At 35.8% G+C, this 21,617-nt stretch overlaps 1 protein-coding gene across 1 annotated transcript in view; it reads left to right on the top strand.

The window, feature by feature from the left end:
- OSBPL11 (oxysterol binding protein like 11) overlaps positions 1-21,331 on the top strand; it is a 98,480-nt gene extending 77,149 nt beyond the window's left edge. The window contains exons 10-13 of the mRNA XM_028504386.1: positions 2,181-2,367; positions 10,517-10,699; positions 17,182-17,335; positions 19,646-21,331. Coding sequence (XP_028360187.1) covers positions 2,181-2,367; positions 10,517-10,699; positions 17,182-17,335; positions 19,646-19,711 — 590 coding nt within the window. The 3' untranslated portion in view covers positions 19,712-21,331. The remainder of the gene's footprint in view (positions 1-2,180; positions 2,368-10,516; positions 10,700-17,181; positions 17,336-19,645) is intronic.
- Positions 21,332-21,617: the final 286 nt, after the last annotated feature.

Here is a 21,617-nt window from a genome sequence, read left to right as displayed (position 1 = left end):
ATTTTAATGCTAAAGGAGCACTATTACATGTAATTTGTTCTGAATATAAACTTAACAGTGTAAGTAAGCGTGACGTAGTTAATTAAGCCTGCAACTCTAACATTTTGAGATTGTGTTAGTATAGCTGTGAAGAAAATAATTTATCTCACTTTCCAATTTTTCCCTATTTTTAACACCTGTTATAGTATGAGTCTTACCAATTTCCAGATAACGTTTCAAACTAATCAAAAGTTTTATAACATTAGAAAATATTTTATTAATTTGAAAATAAAGTTTGCCACCTTCATTTATAATCTTTTAACATTAGCCCTGAGCTCTTCATAAATCAGTTTACTTCCCATATAGATGAAAAAACTGAAGTCTAGAGGCGATGGAACATGCCTGGGGTCATAGAGGTTGAGAAAGGCAGAGCCAGAAGGAGGTGCACAGCCTCGTCCTTTGGCACAGTCTCCGCTGGGACGGTCACTCTTATCAGCTCGTGTAACAGACAGAGTCTGATAACGATAGCCTCTCCCTCTCCAAGAAAGGAAATACCTCAAGAAATGAGGAAAAGCATTAATATGTTATTCATGCATTAATCATTGAGGAGGTATATAATAGTTAATTTTTTCATTATTTAAATCCTAATTATATATTTATGAATTGCCTTTTAGAAATTAAATTGTTATAGGTACCCTCAACAGAAAATAAATTAAGTCATCAGAGACTGGGACTTATGACATTTCATTTTGCTCCTATTAGCAGCCATGTTTTTTTATTTAATAGTCGAGGAAAATTCTGTTTAAATAGTAGATAAATGAAATTTTAGAATTCTTTGAGTCTCAGTTCTTTTACTAGTGTATTATCACATATATTCAAAACTGGTTGTATATTTCTTCAGATCTTAAATTCTATAGTTTATGCTACTTATGTTAAATATATTATTAGAAATCAAAGATTATAAATCCTGTTTATAATATCATATATTTTTAGAGATACATTTTTTAATGATTTTTAAAAGATACATTTTTAAAATGTTTCTTTTCCAATTTAATCAAGTTATAATCAAATAATGATTAAACACTTGAAGTATACCCAAGTATTATCCATATGTTTTCTGACATCTCCAATTACATGTAAATATATTGTAGCCAGAACCATGTTGCCTATAAATGGCTCAATAATTCTAGATTTATTGTTGCCCTTTGTGAAGACTCCTAAGGGCAATACCAGAAAATCATTGGTGTTACTATTATAGACTATATAAAATCTCAGTTTGTGTATTTGTTTACCCTAAAAATTAACTGTATTAAAATATTTATTATAATTCTTGCCCTTATTTGTGAATATTAAGAACAGAGTGCTTAGTGAACATTTATTAACAGAGCGGTACAGGGACAGTGAAAACCAGTGATACACACCCAATTCTGTCTTTGTTTTGATGGTAACTAGGTAATAAGCTAAGGTTAGTAACAGAGCTCAAGTCTCCTTAGAGTCTCTGATTATTTAGTATAAATCGATTATTCATTAATGTAATTCTCTTTTTATACGTTTTTTAAAACTACCTTTAATATAGTGTCACTTAATATGTAACAAGCCTCATTGGAAAAATACTTTTTTAAAACTACCACTTCTATCTCTTGTAACTTTACCATAAATGTTTCAGAATTTGGCAAACAGAATTTTGATGACCACAGTATTGTCATAAAATTACTTTTTTCCCTAAATATACATACAATTAAAAGAAGAACACTTTTCATCATACTGTCTGAGATTAATTTCTGTGCCTATACAGCATTAAACAATTAGTTATTTCCAAACCGCCAAAAAAGTAATAACTTTTAGTAATTAGTGCTGATCAGATCTAAACATAATGCAGTATAGCATGGCATTTTACTCTGACTGAAGGTTTCATTTTGTTTTTAGGATCATTAGAGGGGACTCTTGAACTATTTCCACTGTAACATTTTCTGGTTTCATAAGCCCCACAGAAATAGTAAGATCATAGTGGAAGTAACCTTATTCACTGTGATCAGGAATTGGTGTCAAATACAATTTTAAGTGAAGCCAGTTTCATCCAAAGCTGAGTGAAAATTAAGCAAAATTATTCTCTTTATTCACTACGCAGGAGAAAACATAATAAGGATTTTTCATAGCTGTCTTTTTAAAATATTTGACAACTTTCATCTTTTTACATTCAGGTATCCTTAGTCTCCTGGAGCATGGAGAGGAGTATACGTTTTCTCTGCCTTGTGCATATGCCCGGTCAATTTTGACTGTTCCTTGGGTAGAACTGGGTGGCAAAGTCAGTATCAACTGTGTAAAAACTGGGTATTCAGCCAGCATCACTTTTCATACCAAGCCATTTTATGGTGGCAAACTGCACCGGTAAGTACATTTTAATGATACATGACTTTTATTCTATCTGTTTGATCTTTTATGATAACTTATAATTTTTTCTACTTTGTTTTATGTGAAATAGGGTTGGATTTTTATGCATGTTTGGGTTTTTTTAATATTTCATGTTTCAGGACATTCTGGAAATCATGACCTAGATTTTTAAATAGTGACACATCTGCCCTGCTGTGTGCTTCAATTTGCTGGAGTCCCGAACAGGGCAAGGTTACAGTCTCAGTCCCCTGCTGGGACACATACCTAGGTTGTGGGTTCTATCCCTGTTTGGGGAGCATGTGGGAGGCAACTGATCGATGTTTTTCTCTCACGTTTTTCTCTCTCACTCCCTTACCCTCTCTCCAAAATCAATAAACGTATCCTCAGATGAGGAATAAAAAAGAGAGACTTTTTCCTGTTAGACTTCTTTGCATTTGTTACATGTGTGGTATTTCTCTGCAATATGAATGGTCTGTGTACAGTAAGACCAGAGCTCCAGCTAAAGGCCCTTCCATTTGATTACAGAATAGTATTTTCCTCTAGGAATTTTCTGATGCCAATTAAAGTAGAACCCTGGCTGAGGCCTTGACCACACTTATTACGGTTTTAGGGTTCCTCTAGTATATAAATTTTCCTGTTTTAGCCTCAAGGCTAAAACTTCGGTCAGATACTCTCCCACATTGATTAGACATCTGTTGAATCAGTATGAATTATCTGCTGTTACAAAAGGAAGCGCTCTGGCTGAAGTCTCATCTGCAGTTACTATTGTACACTTAGAGGGGTTTTCTCCGGTGTGAACCATCTTGTGTACCCGAGTTGAGTGTTGACTAAAGGCTTTCCCACATAGACCACATGCACATAGTATGGATTCTCTCACATTAAGGAGAAAATGATGATGGAGAGCTGCCTCACAATATTGGCCTTCATATGACTTTTTTAAAAAGATTTTATTTATTTATTTTTAGAGAGAGGGAGAGAAACATCAATGTGAGAGAAATATTAATCAGTTGCCTCTCCCATGCATCTGACCGGGGACCAAACCTGCACCCTACCCATGTGCCCTGACAGGGAATCAAACTGGCAGCCTTTTGCTTTGTGGAACAATGCACAACTAATTGAGCCACACCAGGCAGGGTTTCATATGATTTTTCTTCAGTATGTTTTCTCTTGTGCCATTTAAGGTATGAAATTAATAATGTTTTTCTCCAGTGCAAGTTCTCCCACATGTGAGTAACTAATGACTGTAGAATTTTTTGAAATGATATTTATCATAAGGTTTTTCTCCTCTGTGAACTTCCTTGGGTTGGTTAAGAGATAAAATTCTTTTGAAGGATATCTCATATTCCACCCATATGGATACATGTTGAGCTAATGTTGAGCCATAAAGGGAAGCTTTTCCATATTCATTGCAATTCAAACTGTTTATTTCCAGTATTAAATCTTTGCTACTGAAAAGGAAAAAGGGGCTTCTCTTTGTATGTATGAATTCTCTGATACTCTTCAGTTAAAACCTTATTCCAGATTTAGTACACATAGTGTTATATGGTCAGAATTTTCTTTTTTTGTAATATCTAAACTAACTATATAGTTATTCTGATTAAATTCTGTCTTAACTATGTTTCAAATACTGATATATGATTACATTTATGCAAGTGTTTCTTTATAATGACTGAGATTATAGTTTTGAGCGCAGGTTAATTTTATCCCCAAATGCAAAATATGCAACCCTTTTTCCTGAACTAGTGCTTTATCTTGCCCTAAATTATAATAATAGATACAAACTATAATGTATTACTTTGCAAAGACTACCTAAATGTGGAGAATCAGAATTCATCTCCCATATCTCACCATTGCTATGATATTTGGATAGTTGCTGGCTGCAAATATCCTACATAGAAAATTCCTCCTAGTTTTTAAGTTTCTCTTCAGTACTTCTCTTGTGCCTCGGGGACATCCTCATTCTTCCCTTCATCAATCTTCTTTTTCCTCCAACAGGGAAATTATATGTTTTTCAGAGTTGATGCCTCACTGAGACTAGGTTACCAGCATTCTCCAGTGTCATCACTTTATTTAAGTCTCTGTAATGCTCAGTCTTCCCAGTGTGGTATACAACCACATCCTTGGGCTTCCTCTGTCAACATTGTTATGAACTCTGCTGACCCCTGTCTCACTCTGTAATCCCTGCTGGGGCGGGCAGAACAGTAAGCAAGCAAAGTGGAAATGTAGTGAGGAGCCTGAGGCCTGTCCACTGCTGGATCTCCAAAGATTTGGAGAGCGTGTGCAAGGCCAAGGGAGCGGGATGAAGTGGCCCAGTGGGAGAGAAGGTGGCCAATTCTATAGTGCCTTTTCTCTCCTGACGTGTTTACACAGACCTTTTATTAAAAAATGAATGGTTTCCTTTATTTAACCATTTCATATCCACAGTTTTCTTGAGACAGAATCTATTTTAAGAGTTTTAGGGGCTTTAAAAAGATAGGGTAAGTTCAGGCTTCCTTTTATAATTGACTTAACATTCCTATCATATTATCTTCAGTGATTTTTTTTTTTATTTTTTTTACAAATTTGATCTGTATTCTGAAGGGAACCAATTAAGCTTTCAAGCATGGAAGTGATCCATTTTATCTATTTTACTTACTTTTATCTTTTACAGTAATTTGAACACAGAAGAGTTGTAAAAACTATCATGTACCATTTACCTAGATCACACACTTTATAGCCGTTGTTGTTGTGATTATTGGTCCTGAACCATTTGAGAGTTAATTAAAGACGTCTTGACACTTTGATCCCAAATATTTTCACCTGAATTTCATAAGAATAAGGAAATTCTGTCATGCAATCACAGAACAGTTGTCAAATTCAGCAAACTTAATATTGATGTAATACTATTACCTAATGTATAATTCATAGTAAATTTTTGTCAGTTGTACCCAGTACTGGCAGTGTTTTTTTCTCCTGACCCAGGATCATGCATCGCCTTTTCCTGTTCTGCCCCTTTAGTCTCCTTTAACCTGCAACATGCCCTCAGCCTTTCTTTGCCACTGATGACATTAACATTTTTAAAGATTACAGGCCAATTTTACAGAATGCCTCTCAACTTGGGTTTGTCTGTTTTTTGTTTTGTTTTGTTTTTAATTAGATTCAGGTAATAACACATTTTGACAAGAACACAATTGAAGCAATGTTGTATCTGAAAGTGATATATTTTAAATCTTTATTTTAAAAAAGATCAATATGCCCTGGCTGGTGTCTCTCAGTGGATTGAGTGCTGGCCTGCGAACCAAAGGGTCGCCGATTCAATTCCGATCAGGGCTCATGCCTCAGTTGCCAGTCAGATCTCCAGTTGGGGGCTTATGATAGGCAACCACACACTGATATTTCTCTCCCCCTCTTTCTCCTTCCTTTCCTTTCTCTCTAAAAGTGAACAAATAAAATCTTAAAAAATAATAAAAATAAAAAGATCAGTCTGGCGGCAAAGATTGGGTTGGGGGCGGGGAGGTAGTAAGGGAATATTAGAAGTTGGGAGACCAGTTACAGATTCAGAATTGACAAACTTTAAGAAATAATTGGGGCCTTGGCGGGGTAGCTTAGTTGGTTAGAGCTTCGTCCCAGTACAACAAGGTTTTAAGTTCAATCCCTGGTCAGGGCACATACAAGAATCAACCAGTGAATGTATAAATAAACGGAACAACATATTGATGTTTCTCTCTCCCTCTCTCTCTGAAATGTATAATTATTTTTTTAATCCTTGAAAGAAAGAACTGATTGGTGCTCTGGCCAGGCAGCTCAGTTGTTTAGAGCATTGCCCCTAATATGCCAAGATTGCAGGTTCAATCCCCAGTCAGGGCACATACAAGAATCAACCAATGAATGCATCAATAAGTGGAACAACAAATCAGCCTTTCTCTTTCCTTTCTTCTCTTTCTAAAAATCAATAAATTTTTTTAAAAGAAATGACTGACTGGATATAGAAGAGGCATCTAAGATAACTTTGGGGTTTTTTTAAGGTTTTATTTATTTATTTTTAAAGAGTTGGGGGGAGAAAGAGAGAGAGTAACATTGATGTGAGAGAGAGATGTTGATCAGTTACCTCTCATACATGCCCCAACCAGGGGCCAGACCTATAACCCAGGCATGTGCCCTGATGAGGAATCAAACCGGCACCTTTCGCTTTCTAGGATGATGCCCCACCCTCTGAGCCACACTAGTCAGGGCTAAGATAACTTTGGGTGATGTCTTGTTTATCTACTGATGGTAATAAACTTCTCTAAAACATAGTGCTTAAAACAGAATTCATTATTATCTGTTATAATTCTGTGGATTGATTAGACTCAGCTGAGTGATTTTCCCCTAGCATGTTTCATGTGATTTTAGTTGGATTTTGGCTGGGGCTTCAAACTAAGGGCTTGACCCAGCTGGGTATCCAAGATAGCCACTCACGTGGGAAGCAGTAGATCTGGCTGCTGTCCAGGAGCTCAGCTGTGGCTGTCAGCAAAGGGCCTACAGGTAGTGTTCTCACATGACTCGAGTTTCTCCTGTCTTGGCATCTGGGTTACTAAAAGGGAACATCCAAAAGCCTTCCTGGCTTTTATATCTGGTTTTCATATTTTCATTTTTGAAGATTTGTAATAATTTCAGATACACATCCCATTTTTGTTAGTGATCAGTCATTATATTTGCCATCTTATTTCTTGGAATTTCTTACTTAAATTACCTTCTTTTCTCCTTTCATACTCTACCTAGCCACAAGGCCACAGTCATTGGATCTTTTCATTACTTGGAAGTGAAACACTTTTCCTTAACATAATATCTTGAGAGATACTTTTGGCTAACTCCTTTATTTCACTCTAATCTCCCTTAAGACAAGTGGTTCCACCTAATTTCTCATTTAAAAGATTCATAGTAGAAACAGCCTTCCCTATTTTGCATCTTTTCTTCCTTGATTTTACAGAATATTATAACTAAAACTTTTCATTCCTTCATTAATGGCCATGCCTTCCTCCTAAGACATAGCCTAGGGTTTTATTTAACCTGCTATCTGCAATCAAAACAGACACATTACCATCTACATTGGGTAGAAATATATTATCTTCCACTTGTCTTCCCTTACATTCTCGTTTTCCACAACTATCTCTGATATAGCCAAACAAACCTACTTAACTAATCCTCATGCTCTTGTAGATCTCACGGTCCCGTTTTCCACACTCACTTTGGGGTGATCATCTTATATATATAGTGGTATAATGTCATTAAGATTATGTTAACTGTCTGCTTAGTGACATACTTTTCTGCATACTGGAGATACACGGAAGGAAAAAGACCATCTCTGCCTTCGAGAGGCGCTCAGTCTAATATCGGAAATCCAGAACCATATCTTCGGAAAGCCTGTGTAAATCTTTTAGGAAAAACTCATATGGAGAGTTGAAAATGAAGTCTTATTATAATAACAATAATAATGGAAAAGGACAATATGGTGAAGCTGGGATTAGGAATTATTATACCTAAAAATAAAATTTAATTCTGACTGTTCTGTTAAAGTAGAAAAAAAAAAAAGAAACATGATGCTCAACATACTTCTCATTGTCTGATACTTCTCATTGTCTTCTCATTTCCCTGGTGTTAAGTTCTAAAGGGATTTGTTGCAGGTATCCTTACAGAGTGGTGATGAGTAACATAAGTGTCTTCTTTAGTAGTTCTGCATAAAATGTATTTATGCTTCATGTGAATGTTTCCTATATGTACATCAATAAAACCCAAAGCTAAATTCTTAACTTTCAGTCCTGGCTGGTGTGGTTCAGTCAGGACTGAAAGTTAAGATTGAGCGCCAGCCTGCAAACAAAAGGGTTGCCAGTTTGATTCCCAGTCAGGGCACATGCCTGGGTGGCAGGCCAGGCCCCCAGTAGGGGGCATGTGAGAAGCAACCACACACTGGTGTTTCCCTCTCTTTCTCCTTCCTTTCCCCTGTGTCTAAAAACAAATAAAAATCTCTTTTAAAAAAATCTTAACTTTTAATTAGTAGAAGCTTTCTATAATGAAGCCAAATTCATATAGTTAAGTGATTTGGATATTCCAAATAGCTATAGAGATAGGGTCTGCACAATGTAAAAAGACAATCTAATGTCAGGTTTTTAGAAAGTGAGAGAGCAAATGCCTTCATCAATTAACAATTATTCTCGCTTTAGAGATGAGTAGGACGACAACTTAAGATTTAGCTTTTTGGTAAGTGCCTTACGGACAACATATTCTAAGTCATTGATTGCTACCAGATTGAGATCTAAATCCTTTAGATATTTAGATATTCATTTACTTGTTATGATTGCTTTCATGCTATGGTGACAGGAGTAGTTGTGACAGAGATCGTCTGGCCCACAAATCCTAAGGTACTTATTATCTGGTCCTTTACAGAAGAATTTTGCCAACCCTCTACTAGACTGTTATGAAGAATTGTTATAAGCAAAATGAGATGAGGCCCTTCTTTCTCCTTGAGCTCCTTTTGCAGGTTCCTTATGGCCTGTGTCTAATATGTGTGACTCTTGTTCCCTCCCCCAGCTCTCTTTGCGCTGCTCTTGCTGTGTTACTGCACTAAGCAGCAAGGACCCCATAACCCAATAAAAACGGGGAGCAGGGCTTGTTATTTGTTAAGTGGAAAGGCTTGTGAAGAAGATAATAATAACTTGAGAGATCGTGCTTTGTCAGTAAAAGAGAGACCAAGTGAGGAATGGACTGTTGTTCCTCAGTTCTCAGAATATAGTTCTGGGTATGTGTGAATGGAGAAGGGAAGAGATAAGTGCTCAATGCCATCACCTCATATCCTGACAATGAGATATCCTTGAGATATCCTCATATCCTTGGTTAGAGATGTGTTTCCAAGGAAGGGAACAATGCTGGCAGGTGGGATCAGAGAAGAAACATGGATATCACAAGAAACATTCAGTCAGGCAAAAACCCTTAGCAGTGTAATTATGTTCAGATGCTTTGAAGTGTAATCCAGAGGTCCTGCTGCTGCTACAGTCAAGCTGACTTGTAATCAAAGTGCCCTTTGTGTCCACTGAGCTGCAGTTACATCCAACATTTGATCTTAGACCTTTGGTTTCCTCTTGGTCTTTAAGATCTGGTTCATTGATCATTTGCTTATTGATGCCTACACCTCTCTGTGTTGAGCTCTGAGTTTGTGGACCATTGACTTACCCTGACTAAAAATTGTGAACTCCCTAAACTCACCTATGCTGAGCCCTTGGTTTATACCAGAAAAATGTTACTTAGTATTCTTGAGCCTTTACCTTCGGGTTTGGTCTTTCTGCATTCCCTGGTAACTCCAGATAAACCATAGTCTCTGCACAGTGATTAGACCCTAAACTACCCACTGTTCTCTGAGTTCTGAATGTCTGTTTAATCTGAACCTATTGTTATTTGTGTCCTTCAGTGAACATAAAATACTTCATTAGAAACAATTAGACCTGTTCGTATTCCAGCCTTCATTTGAGCTGCATCCTATCTGTTAATAAACCAGCCAGATAATTAACTCTTCATTAAACTTTCAACAACAGTAGTGTTTGAGTTCTGTGTTGATAATGATTTTTGTATACCAGTGTTCTTTAAATTTTTCTATTTTGTCAAGAGAGTTTTTAAAATTTTAATGTATCTTTTCTGTTTTTCTACTGTTTATTGATCTGTTTTCTATATTAATTTAAAATTAGGCTTGTGCAATTTTATGCAAAATTGATATAGCCAAAACTTCAAAATAGGGACTCTAAACTTTTCAATAAATAGGACTAGTTTTCAAAAGTTAGATATTATAACATTGTCCATGATGAAAATAAATGTTAATATTTTTCATATTCCTATTTAGTTGTAATGTTATAATAGTTTTGTAGCAAGCATTTTAAAGATCACACTTGGTAATCATTTATGATAATTAAGTCTCTACCTTGGTTCCCAGTGTTCCTTCTAAAGATTAAAGTTGATGTTATTTGAAAAAATTACTAGGAAGTTAACGTGAATTTACAGAGTCTGACTTTGGCACTGACAAATTGAAGTGAGCTGTGTAGCTAATTTAAAGAATTCACAAAGTATGTTTTTGGGTTCAGAATCTGAAGGAAAAAGCAGTATCAGTTTATAACAGCGTGTCTCTTCTTCTGTGTACTTCCAGGGTTACAGGTGAAGTGAAGCACAACACCACCAACGCTGTGGTGTGCAGAGTGCAAGGGGAGTGGAATAGTGTTCTCGAGTTCACGTACAGCAGTGGAGAGACGAAGAATGTGGACTTGACTAAACTGGCAGTGACAAAGAAAAGAGTGAGACCTCTGGAGAAGCAGGACCCATTTGAATCCAGGTGTGTCATCTGTGCATCCACCCAGGAAAGAGGCACAAGCTCCGGATCTTAATCTAAGCCTTTTTAGTAGCTTCTTATCTTGGGCAAGTCATGCCACCAGTGTGCTCAGCGTACTCATCTGTGAATTAAAAGGGTTTGGTTGATCCGATGCTCTTACACCCCTTTCCAGCTGTGGCATTGTATGATGCATGGTCACATTTTTAGTAAAAACTAAACATTGGTAAACTGGACAAAATACTAACATTTAACACAAAGGATTACTATTATCCTTTTCATAGAAACGCTTACACATTATTAACAAAAAGGCAAATACCACTACCCCCAGCAGAGAAATGGGCAAAGGGCGTAAAGAGGTAGTACACAAAAAATTTTTTTGAAAAGAGGTAGCTCACAAAAATAGGAAAAAAAAATACCCATTAAGAAAATGAAAGAATGTTCAGTGTCATTAGAATTCAAAGAAATGCAAATTAAACAATAAGACAAATTCATTTTTAAAATAATACCTCTTTGGGTGGAAAAGTATGAGCGAATAGGTATTTTTATACTGCAGGTTAGAAGGTAAACTGGGACAGCCTTCCAAGAGAGTGTTTTGGCAATATATATCATAGGCCTGTACACGTAGGTGAAGTGGATCTATATGTGTTAAGGTGCAGTCTCTCCAAAATGTGTTGACAGTGTTTACTTCTGGAAGGGAGTACAGGGTCTGGGACAGGAAGGAGACTTCCTTTTCACATATTGCCCTTTTGTACTGCTTAAACAATTGTGTCATGTGGAAGTATTACTGTATCAATTTTAAAAAGAATAAAGAAAGACAAGGGAACATTAAATATCTTAAATTAAGGTCATATAAATGGAACCAAATAGCTTAGATGAGTAAAGGGATTAAATACCCATTAAGCAATGACTTCGGCTGGGTCAAAAAAATAAAACAGTAGTGATTAAAATAAAATACTCTTCAGGGGAGTTATCCTAAAGAAGAGATTTTCAGAGTTTCATCTACAGACCCCTGGGATCCTTGAGATCTTTTCAGGGTATTTCCAATTTAACAAAATGTTTTTCATAATAATGTTAAGATGTTATTTGCCTTTTTCACTCTGTTGGCACTTAGTTGCCTTGGTGGCACAGGAGCAGTGGTGGGGAGCAGCACTGCTGGGCCTCAGCGCTCACCAAGGCAGCAGACGGTACTCATAGTCATTGCGTTCCGCACTGCCGTGAACGTGCCATTTATTTTTTATTTTGATTTATTTATATTTTTAAATGCCAGTTTTTTGAAAAAGAATTCCTGTTAATGTTCTACATGACAAATTGGGAGTAGCCATAAAACACTTGCGTTCAATACTGAATGAAGTACAGTGGTTATGTGGAAGAAAAGCTCTTGGGCAGTTGAGTTACAAGCAAATTACTCTTCATGAAACACCATTTTTGCTTAAAGGAATGATTCACAAACTATAGCTGTTCTAATTTCAATATTAGATTTTTCTTGTGAATCAGTAATGTGAACATGATACTTCAAAGAAAACAATTTGTGAGTGTTTGTTACAAATCGTAAAAATTCAAATGGAAACAACCTAAGTGTTCATTGATGGATAAATAGATAAAGAACTTGTGGGTGTAGGAAGTGTGTGCATGTGTGTGTACACATATGTATGGGAATATTATTCATCCAAAGAAAATGAAGGAATTTCTGCCATTTGTAATAATATGGATGGACCTTGAGGGCATTATGCATACAAAATAAGCCAGACAGAGACAAATACTGTATAATCTCACTTGTGAGATTTCACTCATGTGGAATCTAATGAACAAACCACAATAACAAGCAAAATAGAGACAGACTCATAGACAGAGACCAGGCTGACTGACTGCTCGGGCTGGGCCGGGTTGGGTGGGGTGGGGCAGGGCATGTTGGAGGGATTGAGGAAAAGGGGAAAAGGACAACAGTGTGGTGATTACAGGGAGCTGGGTGGAGGTGGAAGATGGTATCAGGGGGATAAATGGTAATGGAAAAAAATACAATAAAAAATAAACTTGAAAAAAGAGGCAGAGGTAGGAAGTAGAGGAATTGAATAGTGGTGGCCAAAAGTTACACACTTCCAGTTATAAAATAAATAAGTGCTGAGTGTGTAATATACTACATCATGACCGTAGTTAACACTGCTGTATGGCATATTTTGAAGGTTGTTAGGAGAGTAGATTATCAGAGTTCTCGTAACAAGGGGAAAAGTATTTATTTATTGTATCTATATGAGATGATGGGTATTAACTAAATTTATTATAGTAATTACTTCACAGTATCAGTCAGTATATTATGCTGAACACTTTAAACTTACCCTGTGCTGTATGTCAATTATATCTCAATAAAACTAGAAAAACAAAAGCTTCAAGGTAAAATTAGATTTTTGAAAACTTGCGCCTGCCGTAATGACCTTAAAAGCTTTCCAAGTAAAAAGTTTTCTGATGAAATTGGTGGTGATACTAATGAATGTACTCTCTAAATACTACGTAATAAAATGTCAACATCTGGAAGACCATGTTTTAAATGATGAATGCATTATACTACAAAATTATGCATGAGTAAAAATTCCACTTAAGACACAAATTATACCAATAGATTTCAATGTAGTAGAGTATGAAAAATTCATTGACATTTTTCAGTTTCTATATTTCAGTTAAATTTAAAAAACTAACACTTATGGAGTTTTGATATAGTATCAAAGAACTGAATTATTTGAAAAAACCTATAGTCTTTCTTTTTCCAGCTGTATATCTGTGTGAGACCATACTTTATATACTTTAAAACAATATATCACAGCAAATTAAGTGTAGAAGCAGATGTAAGAACCCAGATATTATTAAACAAGATATTTAAGAGATATTCCTGATTATTCTCTTTGCTAAGGATTTTTTTTATGTCTACACTCATGGGGGTGGGGGATATCTGTCTATTGTTTTCTTTGGAAGAAAGTTTTTAACTACAAATTCAATATTTTTAGTACCTAGAGCTGTTAAGATTACCTGTTTCTTCTTGAGTGAGTTTTGATAGTTTGTATGTTTCAAGGAATTTGTCAAATTTATTGGCATATAATTAATTTCATGGAATTCATGAAATTTATTGGCATATAGTTCATAATATTCCCATTTTTTTGAGAGCGTGTATAGGATCTGTAGTGATGTTGCCACACTCGTTCTTTATTGGTAGTATCTTCTTGGCCTAATCAGTAGGATTAAAGGCTGGTTTTACTCAAAGAACTAGTTTTTGGTTTCATTGATTTTTATCTACCTTTCTTTTCCTTTTCATTGATTTCTGCTCTTTTTTTTTATGTCCTTTGTTCTGCTTATTTTGTGCATTGTACCTATTCCTTTTCCTACTTTCTTAAAATGGAAGTTTAGGTCAGGGGTCAGCAGACTTACTGTGTAAAAGGTCAGGAAGTAAATATCTTAGGCTTAACAGGCCAGATAGTCTCTACCAGTTACTCAGCTCTGCCATTTTAGAACAAAAATAGGGATAAGTTTATTTACAAAAATGGGCAGTGGACCATAGTTTGACCCCTAGGTTAGGTCACTGATTTTTCTTCTTTCCTAATATAAACTTAGAGGGAAACAACTATATATTTCCTCTAAGTCTACTTTCTCTATACCCTGCTACTTTGGAACTTTTGATAGGTATTTTAAAATTTTCTTTATGATTTTATTTGACTCATGAAGTCATTAAGTATTGTGTTTAATTTCCAAATGTTTGGAGGTTTTCCAGATATCTTACCATTATTAATTTCTAGTTTAATTTCATTTGATCAGGGGATGCACTTTGGTTGGCTCCAGTCCTTAAAACTTGCTGAGATTTGCTTTGTGGCGCTCACTATGTTACATCTTAGTGAATGTTTCATGTGCACTTGACAAGAGTGTGTGTTCCGTTGAGGTTAGGTACAAGTGTTCTAGAAATGTCAATCAAGTCAAGAGGGTTGATAGTATTTTTCTAATCCTCAGTATCTTTACCAGTTTTCTGTGTACTCATTCACTCGTTCTATCAGTAGAGATTACTTATTGAAATCAGTTACTGAAATTACCAATTATAATTGGACATTTCTCTTTGTAGTTCTATAAGATTTTACTTCATATTATTTGAAGTTCTTTTATAAGGGTCATATACATTTAGGATTTTACATATCCATACATTGACCCTTGATCATTATGAAATGATCCTTTATCCCTGGTCATAGTTCTTGCTTTGAATTCTACTTTAATGTCAAGTTGTTACTTTAAAAATATAACTTTGTTGAGATACAGTTTACACATTATAAATTTACCTGTGTCCTGAGTGGTGCAGTCTGATCACCATAGTCAGTTTTAGAATCTTCATCCGCCCATAAGATCCCTCATACACATTTACAGTTAATCCTCATTTTCACCCCTAGTCTCAGGGAACCTACTTTCTGTCTCTGTAACAACTTCAGATAAATGAAATCATACAGAATGTGATTTCTTGTGCCTTTTTCCACTTAACATGTTGTTGAGGTCCATCCATGATATACCATGTATCAGTAGTTCATTTTTTTTATTTCTGAGCAATGCTATATATTTTGCTCTAAGTCCCATATAATTCCATTGTATAATACAACATTTTGCCCTGGCTGGTATGTGTCAGTAGTTTGAGTGCCAGCCTGAAAAACAAAAGGCCACTGGTTCAATTCCTGGTCAGGGCACCTGCCTAGGTTGCAGGCCAGGTCCCCATTGGGGTGGGGTATTCGAGAGGCAACCGATCCATGCATCTCTCGCACGTCAATGTTTTTCTTCCTCTAGTCCCCTCTCTGAAAATAAATAAATATATTTTTTAAAAGGCTCAGTGGAGTACCACAGTTGTCTATCCATTCCCCATTGATGGACATTTCCAGTTTTGAACTATGATGATTAATACTGCTATAAACATTCTCATACAAATCTTTGTGTGGACATGTTTTCATTTATTTTGGGTAAATACTGGAAATAGAATTGCTGGTTTATATGGTAGTTGTATGTCTAACTTTGAGAAACTGCCAAACCATTTTCCAAAATCACTGCACCATTTTACATTTCCTGATAGCAGTGTATGGGGATTCTAATTCTCCACATTCTCATCAACATTTCTTTTTTTTAAGATTTTATTTATTTATTTTTAGAGAGGGGAGGGAGAGAGAGACAGACAGACAGACACATCAATGTGCAGTTGCTGGGGGCCATGGCCTGCAACCCAGGCATGTACCCTGACTGGGAATTGAACCTGCGACACTGGTTCGCAGCCTGCGCTCAATCCACTGAGCTACGCCAGCCAGGGCTCATCAACATTTCTTACTGTCTTAATTAATATACCCATTCTAGTTGGTATGAGATAGTATCTCATTGTCATTACTGGTGATGTTGAGCATGTTTTTGTGTGCTGATTAGCTATTTGTATACCTTCTCTGGTGAAGTATCTGCTTGTATTTTTCTACCCATTTTCAAAAATTGAATTGTTTGTTCTTTTATTGTATTACAGCAGCAGTTCTTCATAAAATCTGGGTAAAATCCTTTGTAGAGTATGGGCTTTGCAAATAGTTTAGTTTGTTGCTTATCTTTGCATTGTTAATGGTGTTCTTTTTCCAGTAAAAATTTTTTTGTTTTGATGAGATGAAAATATTTTAATTTGTTGCTCATCTTTGCATTGTCAGTAGTGTCCTCTTTTCAGTAAAACAGTTTTTATTTTGATGAGGTAAAATTATAAACGTTTTCTTTTATTGATATGATTTAGGGTGTTGCATGTAAGAAACCTTTGCCTAACTCAAAGTATCAAAGATATTCTCCCCTTTCTTCTTCTAAAAGTTGTATTGTGAGGTTAAGGTCTAAATTCATTTTGCATGTGGATCCAGTTATCTCAGTCCCATTTGTTGAACAGACTGTATTCTACTTTCCCCAAAGAATTGTCTTGGCATTTTTCCTTTGCTTGGAGTTTGTTTAACTTCCCCCTCCCTATGCTATTTCGGTAAACTCTCCAGTCAGTGAATTGGAGTTGTTTCCCTTCTGTTTGGGATTACTGTCCTGTGCTGCCATTTGCCCAATATCGGAGCAATATTGGTTGTTTCATTCTATTTTGTCTGTTTTCCTAGTTAATTAAAGGTAGGAGGGTAAGTGTGGTGCCCATTACATCATCATGTCCAGAAGCAGAAGTGATCTCTCTTATATTTCAGCTTAAAATTTTTATTTTTGTTTAGCATTTCATAAATTTCTTAAAGATAAAAATCTTGGTTTTATAACTTAAAATATAAATGATTTTTACTTAAAAAAGAAGCAGATTCATCAGCATTTTGGACATTAATATCAGCAACATATCAGTGTTCTTGTAACTCATAGGCATGAAATTATAGACCTCATTTAGGACACATAATTTTTTAAATTTACTGGTAATTTTGAGGATATTAGTTCTATTTAATATCATCTTGAAGAATGTAAAATGTGTGACTTTCTGATTTCAGGCGATTATGGAAAAATGTCACAGACTCTCTGAGAGAATCTGAAATTGATAAGGCCACAGAGCATAAACGTACCCTGGAAGAACGCCAGAGGACTGAAGAAAGGCATCGCATTGAAACAGGCACGCCCTGGAAAACCAAATATTTTATTAAAGAGGTATGTTCCACCTGTCTTCAGACCAAAATTCATTGCCTGCTTAGTGAGAGCTTTAGCTTAGTAGGCTTTCTTGAATTGTTATCACTCACACATCTCCATTTCTAAAAATAGTCCAGCTTAACCATGAGCAGTTTTATGAACTTTTCACAATTTGTCAAAACAAAATAATTCAACTCTGGTCAGGTGACTCATTTGGTTAGAGCATTGTCCCATACACCAAAAGGTTATAGGTTCAGTCCCTGGTCAGGGCACATACCTAGGTGGCATATTCAATTGGGATGTGTGTGAAAAGCAACTGAACAATGTTTTTCTCACCTCAGTATGTCTGTCTGTCTGTCTGTCTGACTGTCTCTCTCTCTCTCTCTCCCCCCACCCCCCTGCCCTTCTTTTGTCTTGCTAAAATAATAGATATTGCCTCAGGTGAAGATACAAAAAATGAATAAATAAAACAAAATAGTTCACCAACAATTCAATTGAAGTAGATTTGGGGACTTAATTGGCCACAAATGAAAATGCTAACAAAATCTTTAATTATAATAATAAAATATACAGTTTATAATTTTATTGCCTTTGTACGACACTGAAATTCTGTGTTTGCTTTCAGAGACCACTTTGTTGTTTGTTGTTGTTGTGCTCATTCATGCATTCATTGGCTGTTTCTTACATGTGCCGTGACTGGGAATCAAACCTGCAAACTTGCTATATTGGGACAACACTCCAACCAACCAAGCTAGCTAGTCAGACGGGCCAGAGACCATATTCTAAGGGAATATGGGAACATGGGAAACTTAATTGGCTACACAAAGGAAGTGACTAGAATCTTTGCAGCATTTAAGGAAAAAATAATGAAGTGGGGGTGTTTAGCCTGAAAAACAGAAAATAGAAGCCACTCATTATAACCTTCTAATATATGTAGGCTTATTATATAGTACTTTTTTAAATCAGTTCTAATAGCAGACTTGAGCTAAGTCTAAACTACTAGGAAGCACATTTTGAGTTTCACATAATGACCTATATAGAAGAGTTTAATGCACTGTTTTTGCAGTTGAACTAAATGATTTCTGAAGTCTTTTCTAAATTTAAAGATTTTGTTTTATTTATTACTTTCTGGTAGCCTCAGAAAGGTGAATAATGAACCAGATCTGATATCAAGAAAAGTTTTCTTGTCTAGAGCCAAGTCTAAGGATACCCACTGAATTTTAATATTGGTCCACCAGGATGGTATCTTAAAAAAGTATTTTGAACATGATTTTTACATAGTAGGAATTTATCGCCAGTGGGCAGAGTGAGAAGGTGGATGGAAAATTACTAAGAATAACTTGGTTAGGCATCAGGGGTAGGGAGTAAGGAAGAGAGGCACTTGATTGGATAATTAAGGATGGGGGAAGAGGAGTTTGAATGGCTCTTAAGAATGAAGTGATTCTTGATAAACTGGTTTATCAGGATTTTTTTTTTTTTTTTTGCTAAAACTGAGCTCCGCAGGCCAAGATGAGGCCTACTCAAGGGGAGAGGCTCAAAGGGGTCTGACTATAGCTCGGCCAGGGAGAGTCCGTGCCACTATGAGCCAAATAATTCATGGCCTTAAATCATTTTTGGAACAAGGAGGATAAATATATAAAAATATTTTTAAAATATAAATTGAAGGAGATGTTGGGATTAAGGATAGAGGTTCAAAGCCTACGGACTTCTCCTGGTGCTGTAAACAATAAACACTGAACTTTAATCATGGCTATTGTGGCCTCAACTCTGCCAAGCCCCCACTCCAGTATTGCACATTTGCCGCTGCTCCTTTTTCCCTCACTCGGCCCTCTCCTGTCTTTAGTTTAGTCTCTCACTCTGCCTTTATCTCCTTGTGGTATCCTCCGTTCACAGGAACAAGAGAAAACTAATGGGGTAGAGTCAGGGAAAAACTAGAAAACAACACTCAGGTACTAGAGATGCCGGTGAGATGGAGAGAACAGGCAGGACCTTTGGGACATTTATTTGTGCTCTGCCTGCTGCCTCAGTGTGCAGCATCTCAGCAAGACTGGCAGAATTGCTGCAACTGACTTCTGCAAAATAAAGTGTTCATGGGGCACAGACTAGATCCTCTTGGACCAGAACTTCTCACCTAAGCTTAGCCAAACCACAGGCATTGTTTCATGTCCTAGTTAAGCACAGAGATTTTTTCCTTTTCAGAAACTCTTTGTTTTTAAATATGAGAACAGAATTCCATTTCATTTCAACAAGGGTGTTGCTTTTAGTTTTGGTTATTGATTCAGAAAATATTAAGAGGAGTGGTTCTTTAATTTACTGTTCTGCTTGTTTCAGGGAGATGGCTGGGTTTATCACAAACCCCTCTGGAAAATAATTCCAGCAACACAACCAGCAGAGTGACACACACCAAGACTCGACCAAATGAAATTCTTCTCTGTTTACCCTAAATCCTCCCAGAATGGAGTCGTTGCACTGAGTGACCTGCTTCCTGATTGCAGACTGAAACTAGCTAAACATGAATGTACCTGTTAGGGCACCATAGAACCGCAGCGAGACCAAAGTGTTGAAGAAGCACTATGGACCTCTCACCACCTACCTGTCCACATGATGTGAGCAATATCATCTGAAACCCTCTCATCTGACTCGTTAGATGATTAATCTTTTATCCAGTTCCTGCTCCTAAGCTAAATTTGAATCCCCTATTTTTGCATGGGGTCAACAGATTAACAACAGTGAAAAACTTAATGACGTTAATTTCTTTATAGTAAAAAGTGAAGTCTCTTTTCAGAGTCTGTGCTTTGCTTTCTGTCAGTAACTTTAAGTAGTCATTGCTCATAAAAAACCAAGAGGAAGAGAAAGACAACCCAGAAGTGGACTCAGCCATTGTGCCTGAAATCAGTGTTAAAAAAAAAAAATCAACCAAGTTGTAGAAACAAGGCATTCTGTTCCTTCAAAGAGACTGTGTGCCTGTGTCTGAGGATCTATCCATTATCCACCTCCGTTGGAACTCTCTTTTAAAAAGTATATTTATAAATTGATTCAAATTACAACCATGGAGAACTTTTTCTTCTGAGCATTTTAATATACTTGAAAACAACATTGACTTGAAAAAATTCAGAGCATTTTTCAATACCTAGTTTTATTAAATATTACACTTGAGAGACAGTTTTTTAAATATGTTCATGTCAATATGAGATTTTGGCCTTTCTCAAGAACTGAGGCATTAAAGTACATCGCAAATATTTAAAAAAATAAAACTGTTACTTTTTTCGTACTTTTTTTCCACTTGTAGGTTAATATTCAGTATTATGTTTTATCCCTCTGGATAAGTATGCTTTGTCTTACCTGTGTTCATTCAAAATTCAAAACAACTCTTCATATTTGTCAGTAGTTCAGAAGTTATGTACGGTACTGAGAACATGTACAATATGGTTTTACTATATTTTCTTTTCAAGGAAACTCAAATGCTGAAGAAAAAATATGAAATCAAAAGATATCAGGAAATTGTATTCAGGTACAAATCTTTTTAAAAATAAGTATTTTATTGAGGTTAAAGAGTTTATGTCAACTAAAAGAATAGTGCTAATTACGGCTATCATCATTCATTCAAGTATTTATTGAGCACCTACTTATGGTGCTCAGTACTTGTTACTGAAAGCTACCTTAATTTTCCAAGAGTGGTGCCTTATTCTGTTCTTCTGATGTGGTCTTCCAATCAGTGTGTGTAATACATACCTGTTTTCATCAGCCATTGTAGGTGGCTATGTCTGTTACGTCATCATAAGAAATTTAAGCTTTGTGCTCTGAATAAATTGTGTTTTATTGAAAGGGTTAATAGGATGAAACAAAACACTTTTTTTTTTCAACAAATTGTAAATTACAAGAAAATAATTGGTTTATGTACAACCATTTTAATGATTCCGTTCATTTTTGCTGTGAAATGCACTGAAAAAAATCTCAAAGTGAGTTATAGTTCATGTGTTGGGAAGATTAAAAATTAATAAAATTAGAGAACAATGATGCCTTTGTCTGTTTTATTAATGGAGAGAAATCAGAAATTCATATTTTAGTGGAGTTATTGCCCTGTTTTTTGAGAAACATTGATTTTTTTCTTTAAATCCTTATCTTCAGAAATCTCTTAGATAAAGGAGTAAATTTAATGGGTTTTTTAATTCTTATTAAAAACAATACATTTACTAGTATGAAATCTCCCCATATTATTAGACTGGACTCTTTGACAGGAGTGAAATATTACTACTGCAGGGTAATTGTTTTACCTTGTCCTTCTCTTCTTGCCACCTCACTT

The sequence above is a fragment of the Phyllostomus discolor genome, chromosome 2 (genome assembly GCF_004126475.2).
Source record: "Phyllostomus discolor isolate MPI-MPIP mPhyDis1 chromosome 2, mPhyDis1.pri.v3, whole genome shotgun sequence".
NCBI classification, from domain to species: Eukaryota; Metazoa; Chordata; class Mammalia; order Chiroptera; family Phyllostomidae; genus Phyllostomus; species Phyllostomus discolor.
The sequence above is the reverse complement of the archived record's forward strand: the minus strand, read 5'-3'. Positions and strand labels throughout refer to the sequence as shown.